The 21,185-nt window shown below is 38.8% G+C and overlaps 1 protein-coding gene across 33 annotated transcripts in view; it reads right to left on the bottom strand.

The window, feature by feature from the left end:
• Nucleotides 1–358: 358 nt before the first annotated feature.
• Nucleotides 359–21,185, bottom strand: part of LOC127635407 (protocadherin gamma-A12-like) — a 100,674-nt gene continuing 79,847 nt past the window's right edge. For 12 of the 33 annotated variants that reach the window (XM_052115436.1, XM_052115435.1, XM_052115437.1 and 9 more), the window contains 3 exons: nucleotides 6,712–6,770; nucleotides 4,576–4,694; nucleotides 359–2,557 (listed from right to left, as the gene is read on the bottom strand). In XM_052115436.1, the coding sequence (XP_051971396.1) occupies nucleotides 2,325–2,557; nucleotides 4,576–4,694; nucleotides 6,712–6,770 (411 nt within the window). In that variant the 3' untranslated portion in view covers nucleotides 359–2,324. Of the gene's footprint in view, nucleotides 2,558–4,575; nucleotides 4,695–5,782; nucleotides 5,837–6,711; nucleotides 6,771–10,969; nucleotides 13,552–17,070; nucleotides 19,643–21,185 lie in introns of those variants that run through there. The other 21 variants (XM_052115432.1, XM_052115434.1, XM_052115410.1 and 18 more) reach the window with 11 other exon arrangements.

Here is a 21,185-nt window from a genome sequence, read left to right as displayed (position 1 = left end):
TTGTAAAGCTGTAGACATGAACGTTTGGATTTTCTTAAAACACATTTTGGTGAAAACAAAAAATGGGTTATTTCATAATTGCTCCAAATCTCAACACATATTACAAAATCTCAATGTACAAAATCAAGGTACATATTGCTTTGCACCACAGGTATAGAAAATATCTAATTTGGATAGGTTGCATATGAGACATGATTGATTTTACAACAAAAATAACATAAGAAATGTGATTTTGTTTTTAATTGTTAGAATTGTTACAAATATGAAAGTAGTAAACTCCAGTTTTCTAATATACAGCACATCCTGGCCACAGATCAGTTCACCTGAAAAAATGATACAGTTCAGCCATGACTGTGAGTTCTGACAAAAGTTTTTATTTAAAATTTAAGTGTTCCATTAATAAAGTAAAACTTAAATCAACAGCAATGTAAATATTAGCTTATAAAATAAAAGTGTAACATGAGGTGCTAAGAATTTCTTAAAAGGAATCACAGTCAAATACAGAAATGTAGCCAAGCAGCAGACAGACATATATATAGATAGATAGATATTGAGAGTCAAACAGACAAGGGGTGGCATTCCAGTATCATTACTGACTGATTGGAAATACAAGCACAGAAAAGTACAATAACATGTGGGGAGGGTGTTACTCTAAAGACTATAAGTAGCATGTGTTTTTTTTTTTTTTTTCAAATTTTAGGTGATTGGAGAAAAGGAAAGAAAGTTTAATCTAGGGAAAAACACAAAATATGCACAGACTCCACAAGCCTTAAGCTACGATTGCATGTATTCAGAAGTTTTGAGTAGTATGTACAGTTTGGTTAACCAATGATCTTGAAGCTTTATGTCCTACAATTTTACCTTTTTATATTGTCTTTTTGTTGCTTTTTTAAAAAATACTGAAACATTCCTGTAATGGCCAGCCTTTGTGGCACTAATTTTTGTAAAGACAGGTTGCACATTTTATATACACTGTGGTAAATGTTGGGGCAGATCAATGGATCGAATTCCTTTTCAATATAGGATCCATTCAAGGACAATGCAGTGTCTAAGGGACCATTCACACATATACATTTTTACCTTGATGATAGCTTGATATTTTGACCATTGCACCAAGTCTCACATAATTTTTTAGGCACCATATCAAGTTAACCCAAACTTTTTAAGTGCGCTGCATCTAGCCTTTGTAGCACAAGAGCGCATTCAGTCTGAATGACTCCTAAGTTGAACATTCGTAAATCCTCTGTGCTTCTCGTGTTCACTGCCAGCTCAACAATAAAAAATTTTACTGTCTTGGTTTGCTGAAGTCCTTTTCAACCATTTTATTCACCATGAGCTGTTTCTTTCCTAGGCATCTCGAGCAACTGTTCACATCTCTTATCTTTTTCACCAACTTCAACACAAGTCAGGGTACAAAGACCTCACCAATCCACTTCCTTAAGCATTATACAGAACTCTTATTCACTGTGAGCCAAATGATTCTCTAACACTGACCTTATGAAGGCTGGGAAACCAGCCAATTTTTCCAAGGTTAATAACACTGCTTACATTACTGAGTGCAATCCCAAAGGATTCATATACCACACTAACAGTAAATAATAAAAATGAATAGTAAAACTGTGTTAACCGAATTTTCTGGGTATTGCTAAACTTTTTTTTTATATATGCAATGCCAACAGTACAATGTCTTACCTCCTGCTGTTAGACAATGTTAATGCATTCTCTTACTATGAAAAAAACTTTAATATATTTTAACATGTCCCCTGTTTTGGAACAATCTCCTTTACCCTGCATAGTTCAGCTCAATACTCAATAGTTTTTCCAGTAAAGATGAGGGCTGTGGCACATCTCCAAAAAGTCTAAAAGAATTTCATTATAGTAACCACAAGAAGCATCTACTTTTGCTCTGAAAAGCACGCAAAAAAGCCTAAAACATGACATATTGAAAAAAATAAAGAAGAACTGTTTGTTTTCTTCTTCTTTTAGTAATACTATTTACAGGACAGTTATCTGTCAAAGAAAGAGCTAATGGAATCTGAACACATCTCATCTTGCTCAGTTGATCAGTGTCCCGTTTAAGCAAGAGGGCAAGAAATACTCAGCTTGGGTTATTGAGAAAGATACTGTAGTATCATCAAAAACACAATAAATAAAAAGGAGATTTAAAAAACCCCAAACGATAACCACAGACGTGAACGATATCTTTGAACCTAGGGATTGTTGCATTCTTCAACCAAGATTATGGATTAAAAGACACAAAGTGAGGAGAGATGCTCAGATTTCAGGAACAGAATCCTGCAGCTCTGATAGTGTTTCCACTTGTCTTACTTCTTGTCTTTCTTAGTGGGCTTCTTCTTGCTGGCGGGTGTTTGAGCTGACTTGGGGGCTTCAGCGGGGGGCAAAGCCTGGGGAGGAGGCAGGGCCTGCTGGGGTATCTGCTGCTGAGGGTTGATAGTGAGGGTGGCGGTACTGCCCGGGATGTAGACATTCTGGCGGTAGTCAGGACCATACTGTGGATTGTAGCGAGGGCCGAGAGTTGCAGTGGCTTCGCTTGCTGCTTAGAGAAAGAAAGAAAGAAAGAAAGCAGAAAGAAGGGAAGAGAAAAGGAGAGACTGGTAAGTTTATAAAAGGGTCGGTTTAGCACAGAGCTCATAACTCAAACACAGTCATTCCAGAACCGCATTGCAGCTCCATCAGTGACCTGCTTCTGCCTGCCTATCCCCCATGCATTATTTATGGCGTAACATTGACGCACACAAATCACATACTCAGCACCGCTCTTTCAGGAACATAAGTGCATTTATATACAAGAACATCACACTAGAGCAAATTCTTTTCACAGTTTTTATAAAAATGCATTGCAAAGGCAAATTACATTACATTGCAGTGAGGCAGGTGCTTGTGGCATGCAGATAAAGCTTGCCTTTATCTGCACAGCATTATAAATCAATCTATTTTCTACAAATTCACAATGAATTGAAAATGTGGTCCTTTTTACCCAGACCACACAAAAAATTGTCTTAATTATATTTGGCTACTCAATTACATTCACTGTAGTTAGACTCTTGAGATCTGTTTATTAAAACGATAATGTTCATCATAGCTAGACTAAAGCATCAGTACAGTGTTTTCGTTCTCAATGCAGCTGCACTGTGGAGAGTAAAAAAGGCTCCTCTATCTCTTTACACTCCATTAGTTAGACTCTACAACAGTCAATAAATAGTGAGATCCATTGTACTGTGTGGAAGCTGCACTCTCTGTCCTCTCTCTCTAACTTTCCCTTCAGATTCTGACCTTGAGGACTGATGGATCAAATACTGAATATGTGGACAAGCTTCCCTGCTGAAAAGACCAACAAATCTGGTCACTAGCATATGTTGTGTTTTGGTTGTGTACTGGTTTGCCCACAAAAGATTTCATAAATCTACAAGGGCAGCATGAAAAGCTATTCAACCAGCTGGACCATCACTAACACACATAAGCAAGCCTAGACCAGGACTGGTCTAAGTCTTTTCAGCCGGCTTTTCAAAACCATGTTCTTGAGAACCCAACAAACATTAGGTATGATAATTCTCTCACATAGGATTGTGGCTGTGAACACTTTCACTAGTGTAAGAAGTAGGTTAATTGTTCATATGTGTTGTTTCTATGGCAAACGAGAGATTTTTTTTTATTGTTTTGTACATTGGGACAGACGAAAATCTTTGTTTTTAAAGCATAATTTATTTTTGCTGATTTTTAGGTATTAAAAATAGCACAACTGGTCAATTTTGTTATTAATTAAGCAAAAATTGCTTAATAAATGAATAAAATAGAAGGTGGAGGGACAGGAAGTGTAGGAAGTATTTAAAAAAGTAAGAATAACACACTATTTTATATACAGTTGAATGCATAAGTTTATATCCCCCCTTGCAGAATCTGCAAGATGTTTAGACTTTTTTTTTTTTATTATTACTAAGAGGGATCATACAAATTGCATTTAGTACTGCCCTGATGAATCTGACATTACAGATATTTTCCAAAAAACAAAATAATAATACAATTTTCACAGATGATCCTGTTCAAAAGTTTACATCCCCATGGTTCTTAATACAGTGTGTTGCTTCCTGGATGATCAATGACTGTTGTGTCTTTTCTGATAATTGTTCGTCCCTACATTTCCTGAACAGTGAAGTGGCTCTATTTACTTCACATTCTTTGTGTAAACTTGAGACAAAAGTAAAAAAGGAGGATGCAAACTCATGCTCTCAACTGTATTGTTTTTAAGGTTTATATATGGTATATTGAGTGTTTTAAATATTCTTATAAATATAAGGGTATATTATGATCTGTTAAGGAAGATAGTTTTTATTAGATTTTTGCTGATTGTATTGAGTGAACTGAGTACATGTTTTAATAAAGTAACTCCAACTATATTTTTCTTTCTTTTGCAGCTTGATAAAAAGGAATGGAAAATGCTGCTACATACAGGAGCTACAATCATGAGACAGAGTGAGAGATTGCTTAAGAAGGGTGAAAAAACAAATGGAAAGAATTAGGTCTGGATTGGAGGACAAATCAAGAATAGGAATTCACCATTCGCTGCTGCCATCAGAACCTGGATTTGTTCAGCTTCAGTAGGGGGGTTGGGCCATGGTCCTGTTCCTGCTATCACCCCAGCACAGGCACCTGCATCTTCAGGATGGGCTCCAGCCCTACGCAACAGAGAACGGAGTTAGTGACTCGATACTTGCAAGCATACAGAGACGCTTTCACATACATGTGTAAACACTGCTATCAACATTTTCTCACTCTCTTACTACCTCTTTGTCTCACATAAATTCAACATATGCGAACAGCAGCAGGAAGTTTGCTAGCATAAACACACCCCATCTATAAGCTGAGACAGACATTTTGTGTGAGGGCAGTGCAGTCAGAAAATGGAAGCTTACAGGACAGAAGAAGAACAGAGCAAAGGTGACCATGATGTAAACAGACAGGCAAGCCTATCGGAATATACACGGGAGTTCAGTTTTTTCTGTTTACACTATGTGACATGTCTGTTGAAGGCCACATCCACACTGATATATTTTTGATTCATCATTCTCAAAAGTTTGTGGTGCTATAAAGCATTCTTGAAAGTTTTTGGTGGATTAAAATACTGATCTAGTGTGAATGAGAGGTGTAAACGTTGCAAAATCAATGTGATTTCAAACGGAAATGTATAAGTGTGGACCTGGCCTAAGAGATTTACCACACATACACTCTGCCTCTCAAATCAAAACATGAAGCTTTCTTTTTAAAAGGTACATCCGGTTAGCTCTGTTTCAAAATAACATGTTAAAAAAATTAATCAGCCTTAATTTGTATTCTTTCCTCTCCGCACAAACAGATTGATAGCTTAGTCCATATATAAGGACAGAAATATTTCTCTGCTCCATAAGAACAGACTTCACAGACTTGATCTACAAAGCCAAAATAAATCAAATTCAAACAAACAAGTAAAATGCATTTACCAAGCACAGTTATACACAGTGCAATAACAACCTGCAGAGCAAGATGCAACAAACAGCTATCAGCGTTGCACACATCCAAAAGCCTTATCTTGAAATTAATCAAACTGAATGTAATTTGTGTTCACATTTATAGTTGTAGACACACTCAGGAACAGACAGGACACCATGTCGCTGGAAGCTACGGGACACATATTCTGAAAGACCTAAATACAACATTCCACTGGACGGCTACACTAGGTGAAGCCAAGGTCTACCACACACTAGCCCTCTCCTCTCCACCACTCTACCTGGACTTCTCGTAGGGAGTCCATCTCTGCTGCAAGGTGTGGAACCTGTGTTGGCTGAAACATAAGCACAGGAGCATGCTGCCGTCACTCAATCACCTTGCGTCCAATGAGGATGAGACTACCAGTGCATATAGATTGGTGAGGAGGTCTTTGTGTTTCATTTTTAGGCTTAAGATCACATTGAAATAAAGCCTGGTTTACACTGTATCATTTTAACAGCCTTTTACAACAGTTGCAAGTCAGGCTACCATTGTATCCCAGTGATATCTTTGGTAAAATCCATGGCACACTGTGCGACATTATATCAGTACGATACACATCATAGCCAAGACATGGGTTGCAGTCATCCTGCTTGATGGCACTGACTGCCTGTTTTATCTCATCTGGCTGTTGTAGGAGCAGTCACACTGCATGTCTCAATTTTCAGACATTGCCAGAACTTTGTCTAAGGCTAAGATTCATTGCAAAAAGGCAATTAATTGACTGTTGGTGAACATGTTACAATATGCGATCAAAGACTGCTGATTTTGCCCTGCGAAAGATAAATCTTTTGCAATCCCTGATCTGTCACTGATTGTAAAATTGTACTGTCTGAACCCAGAATAAGACATATATCACAAGTAGTTAGCTAGCATTTATATGTTTTCAGCTGATGGTTGCTTTGATGTCAGGTTTGGGTGTTTGAACTAAATATAGAGAGAAATTTTATAAAAATATTTCAGATTCTACCCGTGATGATTTTTTATTCTTGTTGATTTTGTCTATGAATTTCTTTGGATCTAGAAAGACATTGTCATAAACCCCCAATTCCCAAACTCAAACTGCTGACTAGGATCAGAAGACAGTGACCACCAAAAATATTGGCTCAAAAAATTAATACCACATTTGTTTTAGTTCACAAAATTAACTAAACTGAATCAAACACTCACCCACTGGGTCCAGGCCTCTGGTTTGGGGGAAATCGCCAGTCAGTGTTTGGTGGCTTTTGCTGAAAATAAGAAAATATTTTTGTCAAAACGTTTGTTCAGCACTGAAATTCATATGCACTTATTGCCCACTCTGGAAAGCAGGTCCCTCCATCATGTCAGAGGTTTGGAATTCTGAAACACAAATTTCTGTCAGAGCATCATGGCACAATAGGGTGCACATCCTTCTCTTACCCTCTTGACTGTTTGAAACAGCACCTTTGTCAAAAAAGGAAGAATAGGTTGAGAAGAGTAGTGAGAAACAGTGCAACAAAAAGAGGGATAGAGTGTGTGAATAATTGAAAGATCGATTATGCTGCTGTCACACGTGAGTGCGTGTACATGAGGAGAATACACACAGGTCTGTATCAAACAAAATATGAGCTCATCTGTGGGTGGATTATGACTAAAACCAGAATAACTACCTGAAAAGGCTGCAGTCCTCAACCATATTTTGATAAAGTCTGATTTCAAAACACATATGCGAATGTATTGAACTTTTATGATTGCATACACTATGGATTTTCAAGTTCACAGATTAGTATTATGTAAATAAAATTCATTGGACAAAGTTACTTCCTTTTATTTTCATTTTCTGTATTCCACACAACTCTTGCCACATACATATTTCTTCTCTACACTGAGATAAGATACGATGTGCCAAAAGAGCAGTGCACATGCCTCAAACATTGCACTGAAACAATCCTCTAAACCCTAGAATAGACTTGACACATTAAACCCTCAAAAACAGACAGTAATAGCCTGCACTTTTATATTTGTGACTGAATAGCATGCATACAACCTCATCCCACTGCTTCTGCTTTATAAAACATATCACTGAAATAAACAAACATGAGCATTTGAACAGAACCCATATAATATATTTATATGTTGACTTCACTGCTCTGTCATCAGGCCTGGGAATAGCTCATGGTCAAATTGCAACAAACCCCTTAATTTAAGAAAACCCTTAGTTACAATAGTAATGGGATTATCACTAGGGTTTTCTTAACCATAGTCCTTTGTTGCAACTGGCTGCAGATCATTCCTAAAAAACACTTGGCATTATGGAGTGCTTAGTCTTAGATGAGTCATAGCAACTGAAGCCATAGTCTAAATGATCAAGAGTCAGTAGCAATCAGTGGACATACACACATGCACACACACACAGTCATCACCATTTACATATTACTCTAGCTGTTTTGGCAACAACATATACGTATATATATATATATATATATATATATATATATATATATATATATATATATATATATATATATATATATATATATATATATATATGCTTAAAATAGATAAAAAACACATCCATATGATCCATTTAGCATATTGTTAAGAGCTGAAACATTGTTTACATTTCTTGGAGCTCTCACCTTCATGAGTGAATGAGCAAAGAGTCTTTTGGGTAGACGCATGCTTGGATTGCTTTGTGGTGTCTTAACAAACACAAAGTCGCTCCTGCTGGAGATGGTGGAGAAACCAGGTCTGTATGTGTGTTTGTGGAAATCCTGAGATGCCCCCACAACCTCCATGTATCTAATCGGACCGTCAGTGTTTAGCTGAAGGTGAAGGTTTTTGTGTCGGTGCTCTCGGGGTGTGTGTTTGAAACCAAATTTTTGCATGAGGCACATAATAAAGCCTTGGTGGCTGAGCCAGCGAACCACTATTGCAATGATTGTCAATAAAGAAACAGCAATAATGAAAGATAAAATAATTATAAGGTATAGAGTGAGGTCTGACCCAGTTTGTTGTTTGGAGGTAGAGCTTCTATGTTCAGAAGAGATGTCTGAGGCTTTCTCAGCCAGAGTTACATTAACTGCCACGCTAGTGGATAGATAGGGCCTGCCATTATCTCTTGCAGTCACAGTGAGGTTAAAGAAAGACTTGCCCTCCTCTGCTACCAGTTTACGAGCAACACGTAGCTCCCCGGTATGGGCACCAATGTGAAACATTCCAGTGTCTGACCCTGAAAAGCTGTAGAATAACCAAGCATTGTGCCCACTATCACCATCCACAAATGTTATCCGATTGACCAGGTGTCCAATGCCAGCAGTGCTAGGTACCAAACATTGTAGGGTCCCATCAGATGGGAGGGCAGGGTATATAAGGACAGGAGCATGATCATTCTGATCTATAATAAACACGTGCACTGTGGTGTTGGAGCTCCAAGCCGGAGACCCCTTATCGAGAACATGCACAACAATTTGGAACATGTTCATCTGCTCGTAGTCAAATGTTCTCATGGCATATATCTGGCCACTCTCTGGGTTTATATATACATAAGACACTGAAGTGCCGAAAGCGTCCAAAATTGAGAAAGAGAGGGTGGAATTTTCACCCATATCTGGGTCTGATGCAGACACAGACAGAAGGGGAGCATTTGGGGCATTGTTTTCAACAATGTTCACAGAGTAGGAAGGCTGTGAAAAGACTGGGGGATTATCATTAACATCTGAAAGACGTAACACAAAGGACTCCTGAGAAGAACGTGGTGGGGAACCAGAGTCTGTGGCTGTCACGGTGATGGTGTATTCAGCCACAGCCTCCCTGTCCAGGAGGCCATCAGTCATTAAAGTGAAGAGCCCCTTATATGGAGAACTCATCTTAAAAGGCAATCCACTAGGGATTTGCACACTCACTTCACCATTTTCCCCCGTGTCTTCATCTATAACTCTGATGAGGGCAATGACAGAGCCTGAATTCACATCTTCAGCGATTACAGGAGAAACTAAATTAATGCTGATTACAGGGGTGTTGTCATTCACATCAGTAATCGCTATTTTGATGTTACAAGAACCCTCCATGGGAGGTATGCCTTTGTCTCGAGCGAGAACAGTGACGTCATAAATATTGTTGAGCTCGTGATCGACAAGTCCTGTAACTCTGATTTCGCCCGTAGAAGAATCCACGCTAAAAAGTTTTAAAACATTGTCAGGGGTGTATTTATCAAAAGCGTAAGATATTTCCCCATTTGGACCATGATCCGCATCCGAAGCATTAAGGGTTGTAACTAACGTATTGTGAGGTGAATTTTCTAAAAGCGTGACAATTGTTACAGGATTATGGAACTCTGGCGCATTGTCATTGACGTCAAGAATATTCATAAAAATGACAGTATTTTCAGACTTTTCTGGTCTGCCACCATCAACTGCGGTCAAAATCAGCCTAAATGTATTCTTATTTTCACGATCAAGAGGCTTGTTTAAGACCAAAACGGGGATTTTACTTCCATCACTTTTAGTTTCTACTTTAAGAGTAAAGTAATCATTTTGACTGAGAAAGTAAGAGTGCAGTGAATTTATACCCACGTCGGGGTCTTGTGCACTTTCTAAACGGAACATCGTTCCAGGCGAGGCCGCCTCTGAAACTTCCAAAGACGTGTTATTGTTCTGAAAATTTGGCGCGTTATCATTAACATCCACAATTTCTATCGTGACGCTGTGCATTTCCAGAGGTTTCTGAAAAGAAATCTGAATCCGAATGTGACAATGTAAACTTCCTCCGCACTGTGGCTCTCTGTCTATTGTTTGTTTGACCACCAAAGCTCCAGTTGCCAGGTCCAAGTCAAAATATTGATCTTTAGATTCCGAGATTATTCGCATATCTCTTGGATTTATCATTTCAATGTCCATCCCTAAATCTTTAAACAAGTATCCAACAACAGTTCCAGGTTTAGATTCCTCCGCTGTGGAATATAATAGTTCCGAAGCGTGTGTCGCAAAAAACAAAACATACAGACAAATCCAAATCGCAGCCTGGTCCAAAGATCTTTTAAAATGCCCTTTACTCTCCATTTTAAGAGGGTATTTTTCACGAGTAGCGTAAACTTCATCGGTGTGTTAATTTATAGGCCTACATAATCTAGACCTCGCAAGACGTAGTCGAGTAAAAAGGAAAACTTTTTGTCTGGATGATTGTGCTATGATGAAGGTCTACATCATTTGTTGTAAGTTTTGAAACTAACGCCACAGTTCTTTGAAGCAACAAGCGTGTGTGGGTGGGGTTAAAAAAACGTGCATTTCTATTGGAGGAAAGTTACTTGGCTCAGAGAAAAACATGCACTCACGAATCCAAGTTGCTGTCCACTCATGCGGTAGTGCTGAAATGCGGTGGCACCTCTTACCGAATCAGTCAAACTGTTATAATTAGCAATATACAAATTATCTATATTATTATTATTATAAATCTGAGTTTGTCTCACCTGTTGGCTCTCGAATGTCCACGCGCTGTCTGGTAATGACGCATCAAGCACGTTTAGGGTGTCTGTAAAGTTTGTGGTGCTGCTGGGTTTAACGAGGGTCAAATCACTGAATTCTGACATTGGAGAGAGATAGGACCCAAAAGACTGACTCTGAGACATCATGTCTCCTCCTAGAACCTCCACATACTTAATGGGCCCGTCAGTGTTGAGCTGGATCTGAAGGTTTCTGTTGGGATTCTTATAGCCAGATTCATTTTGATTGTTACAGCAGCTTGAGCTGCCGCTACTGCCTCGAGCACATTTCACCAGTAAGATGAAAAACGTCACTAAAGATAACAAAGACACGGAGGCCAGAGAAATGATCAAATATAAGGTAATTTTTCCACTCTTCTTACTGGGCTCTACAATTTTCTTATTATAGTCTGAGATGGGCTCATGAAACCCGTCCTCAATCAGAATATCCACTGTGACTGTGGTGGACTGCACCGGCTCTCCGTTATCTTTGATTTCAACCAACAGTCTCTGCGAAGAGTCATCCTGCTCTGAAACAGAGCGTTTAGTCCTCACCTCTCCCGTATGTAAATTCACACTGAACAGAGACGCGTCCGTGGCCTCCGCGAGCCTGTAGGAAATCCAGGCGTTGTGGCCTGCGTCAGCGTCCACTGCTGTTACCTTGGTAACAAGATGTCCTGCCTTAGCAATACGGGGCATCCTCTGATGAGAAATAGAGCCCATGAGAGCGGAAGGGTAAATAATAGCCGGAACATTGTCGTTTTGGTCCAGGATAAACACATGAACAGTGGCGTTGCTGCTCAGAGATGGAGAGCCATGGTCTTTAGCCTGAACGATAACCTCAAACACCTTTATTTTCTCAAAGTCAAACGAATGCATGCTAAATATGCTGCCATTATCCGAGTTTATATACATATATGACGATACAGGTGTAGCCCAAATTTTAGGGTTCTCAATAGAGTACGATATTTTTCCATTTAGGCCGTCATCAACGTCTTGGGCGGATACCGAACAAATAATAGAACCCGGAGTGTTATTCTCTGTTACGTATACGTAGTACACGTTATCAGAAAACTTCGGGGCATTATCGTTTACGTCAAGAATTTTAACTGGAATTATTGCTTTGCTACTTAAAGGGGGCGAGCCTGAGTCAAATGCAGTGATTTCCACATTGTACTCTGGGAACTTTTCGCGGTCTAAAACACCGTTTGTAACCAACGAATATTCATTTGAGAAAGATGGTTTTAAAATGAACGGAAGGTCAAATTGTGTCTGCAGTGTGACTTTTCCATTGACACCAGAATCAATATCCCGTGCGCTTATTAAAGCGACAACCGTGCCACTTGGAGCGTCTTCGCGAACAGGACTCGGTTTTGACGTAAGCACTATTTGTGGTACGTTGTCGTTAATATCTGAGACTTCTATTTCAACTGTACAATGGCCCTCCATTTCAGGAACCCCTCTGTCTCTGGCACGTATCTCAATGTTGTACATAGGAGTGGTCTCATGGTCCAAGTCCCCGTTCAGAATAATGTCTCCGGTTTTTTCATCAATACGAAACAAGGAGTGCAGGGTATCAGACGTGTGCTCCCCTAAAGAATATTGTATCTCTCCATTAGGACCTTCGTCCAAGTCTGTTGCCTGAACCATTAAAAATGAAGTGCCCTTTTTGGTGTTTTCGTTAATAGCCACTTTATAAACGGTTTTCTCAAACGTGGGATTGTTGTCGTTGTTATCCAGCACAGTGATATTAATTTGTGAAGTTCCAGATCTAACCGGGTTCCCTCCGTCTAAGGCAGTTAACATCAGATTATGCATCGATTGCTTCTCGCGATCCAGGGCTTTCTCCAATACTAATTCAGGTACTTTTCGGCCATCTCCAAGATCCTTGACTCTCAAACTGAAGCATTCGTCTTTGCTTAAAGTGTACGACTTCAAAGAGTTACTGCCAACATCTGGGTCTACAGCACTCTCTAAAGGAAAGCGAGTGCCAGGTGCAGTCGATTCCGCTATTTTTAAAACACGGTCCGTTGACTGAAAATGCGGGTAATTGTCATTAATATCTTGTATGTCAACTTCTACTCTATAAAGTTGTAAAGGATCCTCTATAACGATTTGAAGAGTCAAAAGACAATTTGCGTTTTTTCCACAAAGGCTCTCTCTGTCGATTCTCTCATTAACTACAATCTCACCTCTAAGTAAATCCACGCTGAAATACTGCTTACCTGATTCAGAGGCTATTCTCAATTTACGGTCGTTCAGTTCAGATATTTTCATGCCTAAATCTTTAGCAATATTTCCAACAGCAGAGCCCACATTTAGTTCCTCTGGAATAGAGTATCGAGTCTGCCCTTCCGTCGTACTCCACAAAAGAAGAAAGATGAAGAATAAAATAAGCTTCCACCCTCGAAATAACACTCTTTTTGTCATTTTGGTGTCAAATCCAGACGATTCACCGTGCTGATAAAAACCTACGGATCCCACAATCGCAATTTAGCTCGTCCATTTAGTCTCAAAAATACAATGCTGTTCATTTGATCTATTTTAGTGATTAGAGCTTCCTCCGTCCTTCTCCGCTTGCTCTGAACATTGTAATGTCTGTGGGGGAGGGAGTAGATCTCTTTGTACAATTCTGCATCTCATTGGTGCAGAGATCAGCTACAATAACCAATAGCAAGACAGCTGTCTCTTAAAGGCACAAGTTACAGCATAAGCTGCAGCACTAGCACCAAAACTCGCAACAAAGAACCAATGAGAACCGCTATTATAGACCCTTTTCATATTTCCAGCTATGGAACGAACATGTAAACTATTGCAGGATAAACTTGAATGGCTGTAAATGGAGCACCCAAAACAATATTTTTGCTTAACTATTTTGTTTATTTTATATATATATATATATATATATATATATATATATATATATATATATATATATATATATATATATATATATATATATATATATATATATAAACACTTTTATATGACATAAGTAACAGCTTAAAAAAAATCCAGGGTAATAAAACACTCAGCATTATGTAAGAAATTACCTTTAAATTATGTAGAGTTGAAAATATAAGAAAAAGTTTTATTCTGCTAAATAAGGCGGAAACACGGCATCACAGTCTGTGAAAAGGGTTCAATTTAGGATCAATTATTTTAGTGTAAAATTATGGATTTAAAATAGTGGGCTATTTAATATTTGGATGGTGAGATGATGATGATTGTAATAATAATAATTATTATTAATATTATAATTATTATCATCATCATCGTAATCATGGACACAGCTTAAAGGTCTTTAAGTGATGTTAAAAAAAACTTAATAAAATAGAATTTAAAAAAAAGAAAAAGACAAGACAGGTCATTCTATGCACACTTGAACTTTGGATGGGTTTCCCAACGTTTCAACTTAAGCTTTAAAGCAAGGGAAACATGCAGTAGAGATTAAAGGTGCTGTAAGCTATATTTTCCTGGAAAAGTGTGCAAAAATGTTCCTACTCCTTTAAAGATATAAATGAAATAAGTGCCCTGAGATATCTCTGTGATAGCTGTAGACTTTATAAACAGCAAACAAAAATGTGTCCGCAGACTGCAGACATTGACACTTTTCACTTGTCAATCATTTTGCTCTTTCTCATAGTGTTGTATTAGAAGTGAATCACTGAGGCTATGATTCATAATGTTTGTCAGTAGAGGGCGCTATTGTGCAACTGTTGAATTTGACAGTCACAGGAACAAACAACACTATCTTTTGCTCAGTTTTGAACTCAAAATGATCGGTGGAGGGAGGAGTTTTGGAATGAGGGGCGTTGCTCAATCAAGTGAAAGCTTCAGAATGCTACAATCGCTTATAGCACCTTTAAGTACTACCTAAGTGCTACTAACGTCCTAACAGAGATTATTTAGCAGAGACGGGCCACTTCATTAAAATTAATGGAAGAAACTGGAATGCCCAACCAAGGAACTCATGGTCAACGGATGTAGAAAGGAAATCCCGCCTTACAGGTAAAAGAGCCAATCATCTTTTAAAGACAGACATTGGCTGTGTTTCGTTTCGAAGGCTGCGTGCTAGGTAGGACGTGTTCTTTGAAGGCTGCAGTATACCAAGTATCCTCCTTTAAACAAGCTTAGTTTAAACGAGACGGCCTTTGTAGGACAAATGGAACCGGAACATAACATGATTGCTTTGACAGCATGCCACTCTTTAACAAGCGCAACACTTTGAGTGAGAAGGTAACAAAGTCCCTAGAAGGGAATGTATGAGGTAAATTTTAGGAGAGTTTTAAAGATAGATTTTACATTAGTACTTTTATATACTCTGCACCCATCTACTGAGGTACTTCAACTTGGTAATTAACATTACTTGCGTTTGAACGTCATATTTAAGGGCACATTGGCGGCATTTTTATTTTTTTAAACATTTCCGTTGAAGCAAAGAATTTAGGGTTGTGAGTGCCCAGGAACGATACACCTCGATGACGTATGTGACCGAGAAATGCGACCTCAGGAGGACGCAGCCTAACAAATGAGACACAGCCATCACAAGTCAATCAACTCGAGAACACGCATTAGCTATACAAGCCGGGGAAAAGTTTTTTTTTATTTATTTATTTTTTTGCGTAAAATGAGGATAACAAACATAATTTATGATACCAGTGTTTTCCGAGTTTACTGCTGATATCAAATATGCCATTTTATCGTAATCTTGACCAGCCGTATTTTAGATTTTGGTGTCCTCTCATTCATGTAGATAGGAGCTGCACTTTCATTACTGGAAATAATATAGCCTCCCTGGAGCGTTCCTAAAATTGCCTAAAATGGACTGACTTGCTGAAAAAACTTTAGTTCAACTTAGAGATTCGCGATACAGCCTTGGCCTTTTATGGTTTTATATTTTAAATGAGTTTTGTCAGTTCAGTTGATCTGTTGGCTCTCAGTTGTCCACGTGATATATAGCACATGCTTGTTTAGCGTGTCTGTAAAGTTTGTGGTGCTGCTGATTTTAATTAGTTCATTTTCCTCTCTTTCAGTTTCTCTGTTATAATGAAGCGAATCTGAGCTCCAGTTGTATTCCACGAGAGAGAAATCAAACAGCTTAAGCGCTGCATGTTTTCACACTCTGATCCACTTTTCCCCCTATGGGTTAATCGTTTCTATTAATAAATGTGTCTCAAACCAGTAACATTTTACTTATTAATGAAACAATTAATGTCGAGGCGTTTTGTTGTGACCAGCTTCATAACCACCATTGTATTCTCTTTCTTAACAACTCTCAACATTGTAGGCTACATCTATATTTTTCTGTAAGGATCCTTTCTCGCACAACATTTGTGAAGGGCTTATACTGTACGACTTGTCTAAATTTTAATGCACATGAAGCCCACCTTACTTTCTCTTGTGGTTTGCACAAGAACACAAAAAGCAACAGGCAAGCACGGAATATGTATGTAATCATAATTTATTGTCTAATTTCTTGTAGGTTACTTCGAGCGAATTTAAACGAATTTTAGTTACAAATTTCTAGTTGAAGTAAAACATAAGCTTAAGTTAGATGTTTATGTTTTAACCAACCATGAATATATGACAAACAAGTTTTTATGCCATATTTTCAGTTTTATAATCATAATAATATAACTATTTGTATGACTGCCCAGCAGGACTGTTCTCCATGTGAAATGAGGATCACAAAATCTCACTCACGCTCAAACACAGCTCACATATTATAAACAAACGTGGAGGCCATACAATCAGACACAATATTGTGTAAATATAATATCCCAAGTTAAAATATTTTTCCAGACGTATACGGACAAAACTCATTTCTAAATGTGCGAAAAAGCGTAATGTTTTAAAAAAGAAAAGGGTGGGGAAAAACCCGGTAGACAAGGTATGTGTAAAAATGTTCCGATTGGAGGAAAGTCACTTAGCTCAGTCAAAAACACACACACACACACAAACCCAAGTTGCTGTCCACTCATGCGGTGGTGCTGAAACTAACGTCACTCGACCACTTCTAAACGATTCCGTAGCTACATGTAACAATTTATACATGATTATCTTTCTGTAATCTGAGTTTGTCTCACCTGTTGACTCTCGAATGTCCACGCGCTGTCTGGTAATGACGCATCAAGCACGTTTAGCGTGTCTGTAAAGTTTGTGGTGCTGCTGGGTTTAACGAGGGTCAAATCACTGAATTCTGACATTGGAGAAAGATAGGACCCAAAAGACTGACTCTGAGACATCATGTCTCCTCCTAGAACCTCCACATATTTAATGGGCCCGTCAGAGTTGAGCTGGATCTGAAGGTTTCTGTTGGGGTTCTTGTATCCAGAATTTGTCCTCCTGATACAACAGCTCGAGCTGCCGCTACTTCCTCGCGCACATTTCACCAGTAAGATGAAAAACGTCATTACACACAACAAGGACACAGAAGCCAAAGAGATTATCAGATATAATGTGATTTTGCCGGTTTTCTTGTCGCCTTCGTGTCTTTCGAGAATCTTACGATAGTCTGAGATGGACTCATGAAACCCGTCCTCTATTAATATCTCCACTGTGACTTTGGTGGACTGCATTGGATCTCCATTATCCTTTATTTCAATCAGCAGTCTCTGGGAGGAGTCATCCTGCTCTGAAACAGAGCGTTTAGTCCTCACCTCTCCCGTATGTAAATTCACACTGAACAGAGACGCGTCCGTGGCCTCCGCGAGCCTGTAGAATAGCCAGGCATTGTGACCCGAATCAGCGTCCACTGCTGTTACCTTAGTAACAAGATGTCCTGCTTTAGCAGATCGGGGCATCCTCTGATGAGAAATAGGCCCCATGGATGTGGAGGGGTAAATAACAACCGGGGCATTATCGTTCTGGTCCAGGATAAACACATGGACAGTGGCGTTGCTGACCAGAGATGGAGAGCCATGATCTTTAGCCTGAACTACAACACTGAACAGTTTCATTTTCTCATAATCAAATGAGCTCATGCTGTAAATGGTTCCATTCTCAGAATTTATATAAAAATATGATGATGCTGGAATGTGATTTGAACTTAAATCCATAATTGAGTATGTGAGAATAGCGTTCTTATCTTGATCAATATCAGACGCAGATACAGAAAACAATGAAGCACCTGGCGGGCTGTTTTCGTTTATGTAAAAGTTATATGAGGACTGTGAAAATACTGGAGGGTTGTCATTCACATCAAATACCTTTACATTTAAAGTCTTGACAGATTTTATAGGGGGTATGCCAGAGTCTGTGGCCACTATTTCTACAGTGTATTCAGAATTAAACTCGCGATCTAGAAACGAGTCCGTTATCAACGAATAATGGTTAAGGAATGAAGATTTCAATTGAAAAGGAACACCCGGGGTGACAATTAGCTGAACATTGCCATTGTTACCGGAGTCCAAATCTTTGACGTTAATCAACGCTACTACAGTTCCAACAGTCGCGTTTTCAGATACAGGACTCGGTAAAGATGTCAGGATAATTTCTGGAGCGTTGTCATTCTCATCTACGATATCTATCTGAACAGACGACTGCCCCTCTCGCTCTGGATTGCCTTTGTCTTTAGCACAAACGTCAAACGTATATGATTTTTTTGTCTCGTAATCTAAATTTCCAACGACTGTAATTTCGCCGGTATCTGCGTCCACATTAAAAGCATTTCTTACAAGTTCTGGCGTGTGCACACCGAACAAATACAGTATTTCACCATTGAGACCTTCATCTAAGTCAGTGGCTTTTATTATAATCACTCTTGAGCCAACAATGGCTGTTTCTAAAACAGATGCTTTGTATGTAGCAGCTTCAAATTGTGGTTCATTGTCGTTGATGTCTTGAACAATTATGTGCAATATAGATGTACCAGATTTCACTGGATCACCACCATCCAGAGCTGTTAATATTAGCTTGTGAATGGACTGTTTCTCTCTATCTAAAGGTTTTTCAACCACAAGCTCTGGTACTATTCTCCCATCTTTTAGAGTTTTTACATTAAGCCGGAAAAAATTGTTTTTGCTCAACGAGTAGGACTTCAGGCTATTGCTGCCAACATCGAGGTCTTCGGCACTTTCAAGGGTAAATCGTGCGCCTGGAGTATTCAGTTCAGGTATTTTTAATGTGCCATCTTTCGTATGGAAGTTTGGTGCATTATCATTTATGTCTTGTATTTCTATTTCTACTCTATGCATCTGTAATGGATTCTCAATTACGATCTGAAGTGGCATTAGACAACTGGCGCTTTGCCCGCAGAGCGTCTCTCTGTCTATTCTGCCATTAACTACCAGATCACCCTTCCCTGAATCTACACTGAAATATTGGTTAATGGACTCAGATGCAATCCGTAACTTACGCTCGGCGATATCTGAGATGTCCAAACCAAGATCCTTGGCGATATTTCCAACAACAGATCCGTCCTTTAACTCTTCATGTATTGTATAGCGAATCTGTGCTCCAACTGTATTCCACAATAGAGAGAAACCAAACAGCCATAGCGCTGCCCATTTACACCCCGCGATCTTCTTGTATCTCATTTCTCTGCTGCGCTTGATATTCCTATTAACAAATCTGTATCTTAAATCCAAAAATGAACAAATTATTATTCTTCATTTTCAAATAACGATGTCTACTCAGTGCATCCTCGTTGTGGAGATCAGCCAAATATACCACGCATGTTTCCTCTAGCTCTCTTCCTCTCACCATTGTACTGCTCCTTTGCCCAGAGGAAGGAGTAGATCCCTTTGTGCGGTCTAAAGCATGATTGGTTCAGAGCTAAACCCTCACTCGCCCAATAGATGCGTTTCCGTTTCTAAAGGAGATAAAAAGCCTCTGGGGTTACTGTTACTGTCTGCATCTGGTGGATATTTGTGCTCTAAAATGTTTAGTGCAGCTGGTCTCATACTAGTTTCTTATAGCTAAATAGACAAAAGCAAATATTTGAGTGTGCAAACAATGTTTAAATAAAATGGTTATAAGCATTTATACATAACAGGATTTGATGAAGACGTGTAGGCAGGCCAATTATGTTTAGTTGTTTATAAAGTGGGGAACATTTTAGGTGTTATTTAGATGTTCGGCCTGTAAAAATGTAAACTTCCATTTATACTGAATTTGATTAACCCCCTTTAAATCCCATAAAGGCAGCATAAAAGTAATCCACACAACTCCAGTGGTTTAATAAATGTCTTCAGAAGTGATATGATAGGTGTGGGTCAGAAACAGATCAATATTTAAGTCCTTTATTATTATAAATTCTTCTCTCTGCCCAGTAGGGGGCAATTTTCACCGCCAACCCCCATCGCCATTTGGGTATTGTCTGATTGGACATGAAATCTCAGGGTGAATATGAATCGCACTCCAGCCCTGCAGCTGGGATATTATCGTTCTGGTCCAGAATAAACACAAGAATAGTGGCGTTGCTGCTCAGAGATGGAGAGCCATGGTCTTTAGCTTGAACTACAACACTGAACAGTTTCATCTTCTTATATTCAAATGAGCTCATGCTGTAAATGGTTCCATTCTCAGAATTTATATAAAAATAAGATGATGGCGGAAAGCGATTTAAACTTTAATACAGAATGGAGTGTGAGAAAAGTGTCCTTATCTTGATCAGATGCAGACACAGAAAACAATGAAGCACCTGTCTGGTTATCTTCTTTTAAATAAACATTATATGAGATCTGTGAGAATACTGGAGGGTTGTCATTCACATCAAGTACTTTCACATTTACAGTCGTCATAGATTTTAAAGGTGGTATGGCCACGTCCACGGCCACTATTTCTACATTATATTCAGAATAAACCTCACGGTCTAAAAACAAGCCAGTTATTAACGAATAATGGTTATCAAAATATTGGTTTCAATTTAAAAGGAACACCTGGGGAGACAAATAGCTCAATTTTGCCATGTTCACCAGAGTCCAAATCTTTGATGTTAACCAATGCTACTACAGTTCCAACTGTTGCATTTTCAGGCACAAGTAAAGACATCACGACTGTAGACTATACAAATCAGTGGCTTATTTTTGTCACACTTGAGCCAACAATGGCTGTTTCTAGAACAGATGCTTTGTATGCAGCATCTTCAAATGTTGTTTAATTGTCATTGATGTCTTGAACAATTACATGCAATATAGATGTACCAGATTTCACTGGATTACCACCATCCAGAGCTGTTAATATTAGCTTGTGAATGGAC

This window comes from Xyrauchen texanus, chromosome 43 (assembly GCF_025860055.1).
Source record: "Xyrauchen texanus isolate HMW12.3.18 chromosome 43, RBS_HiC_50CHRs, whole genome shotgun sequence".
Classification (NCBI taxonomy): domain Eukaryota; kingdom Metazoa; phylum Chordata; class Actinopteri; order Cypriniformes; family Catostomidae; genus Xyrauchen; species Xyrauchen texanus.
The sequence above is the reverse complement of the archived record's forward strand: the minus strand, read 5'-3'. Positions and strand labels throughout refer to the sequence as shown.